The sequence below is a fragment of the Carcharhinus amblyrhynchos genome, chromosome 4 (assembly GCF_965287045.1).
Source record: "Carcharhinus amblyrhynchos chromosome 4, sCarAmb.v2.hapA, whole genome shotgun sequence".
NCBI classification, from domain to species: domain Eukaryota; kingdom Metazoa; phylum Chordata; class Chondrichthyes; order Carcharhiniformes; family Carcharhinidae; genus Carcharhinus; species Carcharhinus amblyrhynchos.
The window spans coordinates 80664556-80677193 of record NC_137327.1 but is presented as its reverse complement, the minus strand read 5'-3'; the positions used below and the strand labels follow the sequence as shown (position 1 = coordinate 80677193).

The window sequence follows — 12638 nt, the reverse complement described above, 5'->3', positions numbered from 1 at the left end:
GTATTCCACTAGCTATAAAGCACTTTGGGAGGTCACAAAAGATAGTAGGTTTGAGCAAATCACACTCGCCAACTTTTACAGATGCACCATAGAAAGTATTCTTTCTGGTGTATCACAGCTTGGAATGGCTCCTGCTCTGCCCAAGACCGTAGCAAACTACAAAAAGTTGTGAATGTAGCTCAACCCATCACGCAAGCCAGCCTCCCATCCATTGACTCTGTTTACACTTCCAGCTGCCTCAGCAAAGCAGCCAGCATAATTAAGTACCCCACGCACCCCAGGCATTCTCTCTTCCACCTTCTTCTGTCTGGAAAAAGATACAAAAGTCTGACGTCACGTACCGACCGACACAAGAACAGCTTCTTCTCTGCTGCCATCAGACTTTTGAATGGGCCTACCTTGCATTAAGTTGATCTTTCTCTACACCCTAGCTATGACTATAACACTACATTCTGCACTCTCTCGTTTTCTTCTCAATGAATGGTATGCTCCGTTTGTGTAGCGTGCAAAAAACAATGCTTTTCATTGTATGCTAATACATGTGACAATAATAAATCAAATTAAAATCAAATCTTTCTTTTCTTTTCTCTTTCTGTTGACTGGAGAGAATCAGAATTCTTTAAAAATGAGAATATCATTTCTTAGAAGTTACATGTTATTTAAGATGAAAGGATATTTCTGGAAGAATGCTGAGAAAATCATTCATTTTAATTATATTTTATTATTCAAATCATATAATAGGCTGTGCTTATAGGAGCTTAAAAGCTTAAGGTTGAGATATAACATGTGGCATTTACTTTGGCTTGGCTTCATTGTTGAGCTAAACTGTTTGCATTTAAATAATGTTTAGTATTTATTGAGTTAAAAAAGAAGGCCATGTGTTGCGTTAATGCATCCACATATTTCATTAATAAGCAGTGATGTTATGAACAATTCTAGGTTTGCAAGCCTGCCAACCAAATGTCTTCCTCCCTCTGTTCTAACATTGCCAGGTACAAGCACCACCTTATGAATATTAATACCACTAATACTTCTTAAAGCTGGATTTTATGTTCCCCAATCAGCAGGTTTAAGGCAGGAGCTTGTAAAATCCTGCAAGTGGCCTGCCGGCCACCTAACTGCCTGCCCCTAACCCACCACAACTTTACTGGGGAGTGACACAGAAATTCAGCCCACCATCAGGCCAATCGAGGTCCTTAAGTTGGCTGTTGGTGCCCAGTTAAGGCCTTATCCCACCCTCACCAGGATTTAACTGGCCCCAGGTTTCCCCGCAGAGGTTGGTTCTTTAACTGATCCCCAGGACACATCAGACATCACCACCTGGCCTCTCAAAACCAAACCCTACACCCTCTAGCTGGGCACCTGATGAAACTTCCAAACACTTGAGATCCAGTGCAGCTTGTTTCCATATCAGGTGATTGCAGTACCAGCAGAGGCCACTGCATACAGTGGCGCTACCACTACTGGAGAGCTGCCAGCCTTTAACTGATGGTGAGCTCTCTGGTGGGACTTCCTGTACTTGCGGGGAGGAGATCCCATCTCTAGTCTATCAACTGTCAAAGAGCTATTAAATGGCTGTAGGGCGATTGTTCTATGTCTGGGCTGACTTTACCCTGATCTTTTAACCGGAGAGAGCGGGGATCAATGGGGCCCTGTAAAATCTAACTCCCAGTTTCCCCCAGGAGAGGCAATGGCCTAGTGGTATTATCGCTACACTATTAGTCCAGAAATTCAGTTAATGGTCTGGGGACCTGGGTTCGAATTCCGCCATGGCAGAAAGTGGAATTTGAATTCAATAAAAAATATCTGGAATTAAGAATCTACTGATGATCGTGAAGCTGTTGTCGATTGTCAGAAAAACCCATCTGGTCCACGAATGTCCTTTAGGGAAGGAAACTTGCCATCCTTGCTATGATAGCACCCATACAGTATGATGAAGTGGCTTGGGTTTCCTCTTACAGTTCTATTAATCTCACTCGGGCAGAGACTGCGTTTGCAGGTTAAGTACTTCTCCACATGGAGAAAGTCAGAGGATTTGTTACCCTCCTATGTACCTTTGAGAAACCGCTTCCAGAATATTGTTGTCAAAAGCTGAGATCTGGTTTCCTTGTTGTTCTCTTGGCTATAGGGTTACGCGAGGGACAAAAATATCAAAGCAATTGGAAGTAGTGGTGGCTGGGGGGCAAGGACATGGGGGAGGTAGTGGGAAGAATAAAAATGAGGAAGAAAATTGGGAAGCCTGAATCTGCCACTCAAGTTTGCTCTGTGTATATCACAAAGCTACAGATAAAAACATAAGCAAAGAGTGAGAAAAGGCCATTTAGAAATCCAGTTCTATCTTCTCAAGGCCAATGGGGGCAATTTAGGAAAAACCTTTCAAGGAGTGTTACACCAGATAAATTCTGATACAGAGCTACGTAAGAAGATACAAGGTCGGGTGACCAAAAGCTTCGTCAAACAGGCCAGCTTTAAGGAGCATCTTAAAAGAGTTCAATAGGCAACATTTAAGAAGGAAATTCTAGAATTTAGGGTTGAGACAGCTAGGGCGAAGAAAACTGATGATGCACAAGAGACCAGAATTAGGAGAACACAGACAGCTGTAGCACTAAATGAGGTAGTGTCCCCACAGTGCAGAAGGAGGCTATTCAGCCCATCAGATCTGCACCGACAAAACAACCCATCCAGTCCCTATCCCCATAACCCAACATGTTTACTCTGTTAGTCCCCTGACATGAATGGCAATCTAACGTGGCCAATCAACCTAACCTGCACATTTTTGGGCTGTGGGGGGAAACTGGAGGACCTGGAGGAAACCGATGCAGTCACAGAATGTGCAACCTCCACAGAGACAGTGATCCAAGACCAGAATTGTACCAGGGTCCATGGTGCTGTAAGGCAGCAGTGCTAACCACTGTGCCGCTCAAGTTATCAAGGCAATAGGAAAAGACTAGGCCATGGAATGATTTGAACACAAGGATAAGTATATAAAATTTGAAGTGTTGCTGAACTAGGGGCTAAAGTAGGTCTCGAGCTGGTAAAGGTGAATGGGCCTTAGGTATAAATCACTGTATAAGAAGTTATTTGTGTCTCAGTTGTTAGCACTGCTGCTTCACAGCAACAGGGACCCAGGTTACATTCCCAGCTTGGGTCACTATTTATGAGGAGTGTTCACAAATCGCTGTGTTTGCGTGGGTTTTCTCTGAGTGCTCTGATTTGCTCCCACAGTCTGAAAGACGTGCTGGTTAGGTGCACTAACCCAAACAGGCGATGGAGTGTGGTGACTAGGAGATTTTCATAGTAACTTCATTGCAGTGTTAATGTAAACCTTACTTGTGACACTAATAAATAAACTTTAAAACTTTAAAGTTGATAGCTATTTGTATTCAGATGGTGGGTATTTATAGGGATAGCATCTGAGCTCATGTACATAGGAGCAGGCTGTAAGAGAGCTGGTAGAGGTACACAGTAGGCCATATACTCTGTGAATAAAAGCTTATGTGAATAAATACTTGGCCTTAATAGCCTATCCTTCAGCACCAGATAATATGAGTTCTAGCATGGGCAGCAAAGCTGTGCATGAGCTGAAGCTTATGAAGGTAACTGGAGATGGGCAATAAATGCTCCCTTGCTTGTATCACTCAGCTTCAAGAATAAATAAACAAAAATGCTCATCATACATTTTCACTAAAGCTGGTGGACAATTCAACACTTATCAAGAAAAGGAGATTCTATTAATAGTTTCATCTTCAATGATGGGGGAGCCCAAAGTGCAAGACATAAAGTTGAAGTGTTTGTAACCGGCTTCAGCCGGAAGTGCTGTATGGATGATCCATCTTTGCCTCCTCCTGAGTGCCCAACATCAAACCTGCCAGTCTTCAACCACTTTGATTCACTCCACACGATGTCAAGAAATGGCTGAAGGCTCTGGCCACTGCAAAGATTATAGACCCTGACGACATTTCGACAAGAGTACTGAAGATTTGTGCTTCCAGAACCTGCCGTGCGTCAAGCCGCAATGTTCCAGTACAGCTACAAGTTTGGCACTTATCTGGCAAAGTGGAAAATTGCCCAGGTTTGCCCTGTCCAGAAAAACAGGACAAATCCAACCCAACTAATTACTGCCCCATTAGTGTACATGCGATCACCATGGAGACTGTCAGTGACAGTGCTGTCAAGAGGGATTTGTACAGCAATAACCTGTTCATAGACGCTCAGTTTGGATTCCGTCAGGACCACACAGGTCCTGAACTCTTTACAACCTTGGTGCAAACATGGACAAAACAGCTGAACTCAAGAGGTGAAGTGAGAGTGATCGCTCTTGACATCAAGGCAGAATCTGACCGAGTGTCTTATCAAAGAGCCCCAGCAAAATTGAAGTTGATGTAAATCAAGGAGAAAATTTACCAGGGGTTGTAGTGATACCCAGCACAAGGAAGATGATTGTGGTTGTTAGCAGTCAATCATCTCAGTTCCAGGGCATTGCTGAGGAGTTAAAATAGTGTCCCAGACTCAACCATCATCAGCTGCTTCATCAATCCTTACATCATAAAGTTAGAAATGGGGATATTTGCTCATAATTGTACAATGCGCAGTGACTTTCATGACTCCTCAGATATTGAAACAGTGTGTGTCCATATGCAACAAACGTGGACAAATTCATGTTTGGGTTAATAAATTGAAAGTATATTTTGCGTCACACAGGTGCCAGGCAATGACCATCTCCAACGGAAGAAATTTAACCATTGGCCTGTGACAGTCAATGGCATGGCCATCACTGAATCTTCCACCATCAACATCTTGAGGGATGCCATTGGCCAAAAACAGAATTGGACCACCCATATAAATACTGTGGCTATGAGTGCAGGCCAGTGCTAGGAATCCTGTAGCAAGTAACTAACCTTGATTCTGCAAAATCTGTCCACCATCCAAAGCATAAGCCAGGAGTTTGATGGAATTTTCTCCACTGGATGAATGCGGCTCCAACAATACTGAAGAAACTCAACACCATCCAAAACAAAGTTCTCCATTCGATTGGAACCCCATCCACCGCGTTAGATATGCTTTCCTGCCATCACCAACACACATTGGCAGCACGAATTTGTCCAGGTTTGTTGCATATGGACACACAGGAAGGAGGAGTCGTGGAAGTCACTGCATTGCAGCAACTCACCAAGGTTCCTTAGACAGCACCTCTCAAATCCATGGCCTCTACTATCCAGGACAAGGGCAGCAGATACATGGGAACACCACCACCTGAAAGTTCCCCTCCAAGTGACTCACTATCCCGACTTAGAAATATATCACTGTTCCTTCACTGTTGTTGGGTCAAAATCCTGCAACTCCCTCCCTAACAACACAATGAGTGTATCTACACCACACAGACTGCTGCAGTTCAAGAAGGTGGCTCACATCAACTTCTTGAGGGCAATCAGGGTGGGCAATAAATGCTGGCCTAGCAAGTGATGCTCACATTCCATGAAAATAATATTAAAAAAGTGTCTTATCCAAAAAATGTTAATCAATTTCTCTCTTCCTTAAGAAGAAATCAACTGAAACTAGTTCTCATCTTTGTCAATTGTATTGAATAAGCCAGTGCCAATTAACTTCTTCATGCTTTTGTAACCATTTATATTCGTCTTTAAGTAAGACTTTCAATTTCAATGATTCCATTGCTATGGCAATAATTAAACTGAACACTCCTAATCAGCTTTGGAATTGTGAAAAAAATTCAAGAAATCTGAATGATGGTCTAACTCTAGTTTATGTGGCTGTTGCACACTAAAACACAAACTGGTCTCAGACTGGTCTGAGCAATATTGCTGTAATGTGAAAGTTGGCTGCAATTTAGTGTCTTCCCCGTGGCAAGTTTGGCAACGGGGGTGTCATGGAATCAGGTGGGAGTATGACAAGTGGGAGTCATCCCAGTTCCAACTCGATGAAGTCTATGGCTGGAAGGTCCGTGGTTGGTCTCCCATCCTGCTACCAATTGAGACCTTTTAATGGGCGATTGATGCCAACTTAAGGGTCTCATCTCACTGCTGCTGGTATTCACTCAGCGTTGGGTAGCGGTCTCACCATACAAAGAGCACAAGAAGCAAACCTATATGGAGGTTTATTCCTTCAACGTAAGATGTTATGTTTCCTTAATTTCATGCAATGCAATGGTTATTGGCTTCTTTAAGTTTTTAAAGCTTATTTTATTATTGTCATAAGCAGGCTTACATTAACATTGCAATGAAGTTACTGTGAAAAAGCCCCAGTTGCCACACTCCGGTGCCTGTTCAGGTACACTGAGGGAGTATTTAGCATGGCAAGTATATCTAACCAGCACTTCTTTTAGATTGTGGGAGGAAACCAGAGCACTTGGAGGAAACCCATGCAGACATGGGGAGAACGTGCAAACTCCACACAGACCTGGGAATTGAACCTGGGTCCCTGGTGCTCTAACGCAGTACTGCTAACCACTGTGCCACCATGCGACCCTCCATGCTACTTCTGCCATAATATCAACCTCTAGCAAATCTGAGTTGAACCAAAGCAGTTTTTAAATCTACACCAGTTTGTTTTGTTGATGTAACAGGTAAGGCTCTACAATTTATGAGGAACTGAAGGCAGATTTGGTGACAGAAAACATATGGCAGAAAGTAAACTCATACCTAAAGATCAAGTGATCTCCTGAAATAGAGGAAGAGCTGATCCCCGGCTACAGAAGACGTAATGGACTCAAATTGTCTGATGTGTGTCATATATGGAATTTGAACAGCCATCCCAAAAGCACTACAGCAACATGTATTGCATCTTGCCTGTGAAGGACGTCTAGATGTTGTTAAGATGAGGCACTGATCTGTGAAGCAGTCTGGTAACCAGCAGTAGATCACCACATAAGAGTGTTCATCAGAAACTGCGTAGCATTTACACTCAGTGAAAAATCTGTTAAACCCTCAAGTCTACAACCGACCCCATGGCCAACAAAACCATAGCAACAACTAAACTAGATATTTATAGAGAAGTGCATGCAGCCCCGAGCAAACAACACTTTTTGCCTGTTGTTCACGATCTACAAAGCAAGTGGCTGAAAATTGCTTCAATTTCATAACCACTACTTCATTGACATTTTTGACAAGTTGTTTACAAAATGGAGCACACTAGACACTATCACTGCAGACAATGGACTGCAGCTTGTTTCCACTCAGTTTAAGAAGTTTCTAGCAAGCTATGGAATTTACCACCATCTTGCGATAAAGCCCACAATCAAATGGTGGCATCAAATAGTTCAACAGGGTGATAAAGGACAGTATGAAAGTTGGTAAGTCAGAGAGGAAGATGTTTGAACAATCCATTCATAATCTACTTCACACACAGTGATCCACCCCACACTCTCTGATCGGAAAGACATGTCAGCTGAACGTATGACTAGGTGTAACTTTTGCATTGCTGGTGATCATTCTCGAACCAATACCACAATCTGATAAGAATGTCAGAGGAAAGCAGAAGAAATCACAAAGCAATACGCTTTGGTGAAAACATTTTTCAACAAATGAGCATATGCAAGGAAACCACAGTTTGAAGCTGGAGATAGGATTCACACCAAATAGCGATCAGAAACTCACATCATCTCTATCAGAGCTGAAGCAGAGTGAACAGTTGCTTGCTACCAACACTTATCTGTTGGATGACAATGCCAAGTGGAATGTGAGACACTTGATAACGAGCAGACTGGGTTATTTCAAGGACAGTGATTATGAGGATAAATTGCAGTTCCAATGAGTGACTGTGATGTTGATTATCTAACTCATCAGCTTGATCATGCAGAACCGCAGCCTCAAATCTGTGGGTCTTTTGGCCATTATCAGATGTCTTCATATCCTAAAGAACTATTTCTGTAGCTAAGGAAAATGGACAAATTGAATGTTAAGAGATGACTCAATGTATATGTGTTTGTTGTTTAGGATTGTTTAATTTAAAATAAGGGGCTGGATTTTTTTTGTTGCCCTGTCTGGTGTGTTATTGATGGGTGGGGATTGTAAAATATGCTGGGTGATTAGCTCACTGTCTTTCCAATCACCACCGACCTGCTCCCTATAATATGGGGATGGGTAAGCTGCCTATTAGTTTGCTCATCCTTAGGCCTTTTGAAACCCATGCCAATTATTGGCCACTTAAGGTCTTCAATCTACCTCCATGTCATAATATGCTAGGCTGTAAAAGGCAGGCGAGAAAAGGAAGACCATTTTTCTTTGTGAAAGTTGATGAAAGGGCAGAAAGTAGAGGGGGTGCTTTATCTATAACATCATATTAATTTGTTGTCATGACCATTGAAGAGGGAGGGATGTTATATATTTAATTAGTTGCAGCTTGTCTTAAGAGCTGATCATATGATTTGATAGTGATGTCAGGACAGCATGGTGGCACAATGATTAGCACTACTGCCTCACAGCGCCAGGGACCAGGTTTGATTCCCGGCTTGGGTCACTGTCTATGTGGAGTCTGCATATTCTATTTGTGTTTGTGTGGGTTTCATCCCACAGTCTGAAAGACGTGTTGGTTAGGTGCATTGGCCGCGCTAAATTCTCCTTCAGTGTTAATGCAAGCCTATTTGTGACACTTTAAATATTAACGTGCTCCAAAGGTTGCTGTTTTAGTTTCAGTTTGTAGTCTGTACAGGCCAGTACTCCAAGAAAAATCTATTATTAGCTTGAATCTATGTATGCAAACCTCATTTATTTTGTTAAAACCCACAACTCCTAACATAGTTAGAACATTACATGAAAGAAACAGGAATGATGCAGAACGAGGATTAATTATATAGCACCTTCAATGTAGAAAAACATCCCAAAGCACTTCAAATTAATCAAGAGATCATGGCGAGCCAAAACAAGGGGTAATAAGAGGGGTAACTAACAACTTGGTCAAAGAGTTGGGTCTCAGCGTAGACTTAAAGGAGAAGAGTAAAGAAATTTAATATTAAAGTTTATTTATTAGTCACAAGTAGGTTTACATTAGCACTGCAATGCAGTTACTGTGAAAATCCCCTAGTCGCCACACTCCGACGCCTGTTTGGGAACAATGAGGGAGAATTTATCATGGCCAATTCACCTAACGAGCACACTTTTGGACTGTGGGAGGAAGCCGGAGCACCCAGAGGAAACCTGTGCAGACACTGGTTCAGGTCATTGCGCCTAGGCTATTGAAAATATGGGGGCGATTCTCCCAGCCTGCTGCACTGCTCCAGGCCATTCCACTTGAGTGTGGCAACTAGGGAATTCAGAAATCGGCGCAGAGCTTATTTTAATATTTAAATCAGAAAGGGGGGGGGGTGGTGGGAAGCAACGTTGGGGCTGGTCCAGAGAGATCAAGGAGGCCAGTGATTGGGGGTTTTGGGAGTTGAAAGGGCAGCGATGGGACGTTGTGGGGCTGACCAGTGATCAGAGGCCATCGATCTAGAGGCTGGCAACGTGCGGCCATTGCACATGTACCAGTCTTGGCGCTGCCAGATCGGCACATGCACAATGGCTGCTCAGTACTATGCTGCCGGCTTCAAGGGCAGGAATAGGCACCCCCCCCCAACCGCCCCCGCACCCCACAACCACCACCAACACCACTCTGCAATGCTCCGAATGTGGGAGATCCATTCTGAAAAATCATGCTAAAAAAAAGTGGGAATTTGGGGACTTAGAATTTTTTTGGGAATATCCCGACCCACATCTGTCGATTGTGAAGTGCAGAGATTGATAGAGTCATGGACCCAAACATCCAATACTTGCAATTTAAACCCAGATGGACGAAGGACCTTTTTAAGGTGTGTGGCGATGCCGCCATTGCCATGGGTGGACACAGTAGGAGGTTGCACACACCAGGTTAAAGTTCTAACTCTAAAGATTAGAGTTTATTTGGAATCACAAGCTTTCAGAGTGCTGCTTCTTCCTCAGACTGTTGCTGTGACACCTCTTACTGAACTTTTTTAAGGAATAGTGAACTAGAGTTACATCTTGTGGAGAATGAGAAAAAGCGAGAGAAAGAAGGGTTGAAATAAGAGAGGAAAAAAAAAACAGAAGAGTAAGATAATATGTAAACCTTATAAATGGATATTTTTAAATTCTGTGACAACAATTAATGACAGGCAGGAATGAAACTGAACACTTCAAATTGTTCCCATTTTGGGCCAGAAAGATGGATTGAAAATTTGATTGCATTAACAATGATCACTTTATTTAAAAAAGGTATTTATGCTCTTAATTACCAGATTTAACTTCCTCCTTACAAGTTTATTGTGAAATCCAGTAAATTCTTAAAAATAGTGGAGAGGTTGTGTCATGGTGTAAATCAATCAGCAAGTTCTGGAGATTCATAACCTATGCCACATTGCTGCAGAAGGACAACTTAGTCCCAAAATGTTAACCCTGTTTCTCTTCACAGATGCTGCCAAACCTCCTGAGTTTATCCAATATTTTCTGTTTCTTATTTCTTAATTCCGCTAAATGTGCTCGAATCGCAGCTTGGAGCATTAAGACACAATTAGTTTTCTAGCAAGTTTCAGTTCTATTTACATACAATATAAACAGAATCATGGAAATGATTAGAGTTTATTTAATCATTGAAAAAATTCTGAACGGAATAAAACTCTTGCTGTAATAAGACTTATCAGGCAGCCAAAATACAAATTATGCAGAAGAATTCAACCTAAACATCAGTTAAGTTTTTGAATTTGAATTTAATTTCTCCAAATGGAGTTATTCAAGTTAATTCACAACTAAAAGATGCTTTAATTAAAAAGTAAACATCACAGAAACCAATTAAATATGTACTAATTGCTGGCAGATACAAAGTGCATCTACGTGGTTCTTTCCGTTGGTTTTTTGCATCAGTTTGAAGGAAAATTAGCATACCTGTTTCAGAGCCCGTTCTATATCAATCCCTTGGCTCCAAGGTACTGCAGGATTGGCTAAGCAGTCTCCAGTAGTTACTCTTCTCGAGATATCAATTCGCTGCCTTCGCAGATATCGAAAAGCTTCTGCTATGACGAATATTCCATCATAGGTCAAAGCAGCAGTAAACTGAGTAGGATAAATAAGATAGGTTTTTTATCAATAAAAAAAGGTAGTCATTCTGCAAATATCAATATCCAAAGCTTGACATTTTAATCAGTTCCTGTTTTAAATTCTGGCTGAGTTGCTAAAAAAAGATGTACATGACAGAAATAGGTTGTTGGAATGGCGCTACTGTGTACAAGTGTACCTTTCACTAAGTGGCACTGATGTGCCCACCCCCTGCCCAAAGACATTGGCAGAGTTGTTACATAGCTGCCTCACAGTGCCAGGGACCAGGGTTCGAATCCTGGCCTGGGTCATTGACTGTGCAGAGTCTGCACATTCTCCCCATGTCTGTATGGGTTTCCTCTGGGTGCTCCAGTTTCCTCCTACGGTTTGAATGACATATTGGTAAGATGCTAAATTGGCCATGCTAAATTTTCCTTCAGTGTACCCGAACAGGGGTGTGGCGACTAGGGGATTTTCACAGTAACTTCATTGCAGTGTTAATGTAAGCCACTTGTGATACAATAAATAAAGTTTAAAACTTCACTCCCTGTCGAAATATTGAGCATGTGATAATAATGAACAAAGGAGTGGAGCTAAACAAAAAACAAGATGGAAAAACATGAAATCTTCCCATGTATCTATTTTAATAGTTCTGCGATTACACTATTACCTACTGTGTAAGGAGTTGCATCCCTGAACTATTTAACTATTCCCCACCACTTTTATCGAAAAATTGTACACTTGTCACCTTTTCACACCTCATTAGTGAGCTCTTTGAAGTCTGAGATCAAATTATGCGTGTCAGCTGTTTTACATTAATTTGATCAACACTACTTTGTGTAACTGCTGATTCTGTAATGTGGCAGTATCACAGTGTTTGAGGAAAAATAAGCTAGGGCTGTGTCGAAAGCAAAGTAAATTTCTCTATTTTAGACTGCCAAAGAATCCAACTGAAGCTTACACGCTGTGCGAGGATGAGTTAAATGACTGTTCTTTATATGTTACAATCCATATCAAATGCACAAATGTCGAGTGGTGAAATGTTAACACTGTTCCAATCCTTCAACATTATACTAAGGGACCTTCTGTGGCATTTGCATTGTTCTATTTGGAATTTACACTTTGGGCAGAATTTTTCTATCCCACTCACATAGTGGGTGGTGGGACACACACACACAATGAATAGGTCGTTTGGTGTCGGGCAGAATTTTCCAGTTTTGGGGCAAGCGTGGCTGGAAAATCCCACTCTTTATCTCTCTGTTAGCTTCACGCTGCTGCCTCCTCTGCTTTCCCCTTTTTGTTTTACTTTCTCACATTCTGTCTGCTCCTGCTTTTCAATTTCACATTTTTGTTTCTCCCTAGCTTTTCTCTCTTCTAATTATTTCTCCCTCTTTTCTCCTGCCCTTCCCAGATGAAAGATGTGGTGGTGTGTGAGCCTATGGATAAGAACAAAGAACAGTACAGCACAGGAACAGGCCCTTTGGCCCACCAAGTCTGTTCTGACACAGATGCCTCTCTAGTCTAATATGTTCTTGTTTCTATGTGATCCATATCCCTCTATTTCCTGTCTATTCATGTATCTATCCAGATGCCTCTTGAACA

The 12638-nt window shown here is 42.0% G+C and overlaps 1 protein-coding gene across 6 annotated transcripts in view; it reads right to left on the bottom strand.

The window, feature by feature from the left end:
- Nucleotides 1-12638, bottom strand: part of gria3b (glutamate receptor, ionotropic, AMPA 3b) — a 374879-nt gene that overhangs the window by 158152 nt on the left and 204089 nt on the right. For all 6 annotated transcript variants that reach the window (XR_013886514.1, XM_080187405.1, XM_080187406.1 and 3 more), the window contains exon 7: nt 10887-11054. Coding sequence is in view for 5 of the 6 variants with exons in the window: in XM_080187405.1 (XP_080043531.1) it covers nt 10887-11054 (168 nt within the window). In the remaining variant the exon portion in view is untranslated. The remainder of the gene's footprint in view (nt 1-10886; nt 11055-12638) is intronic.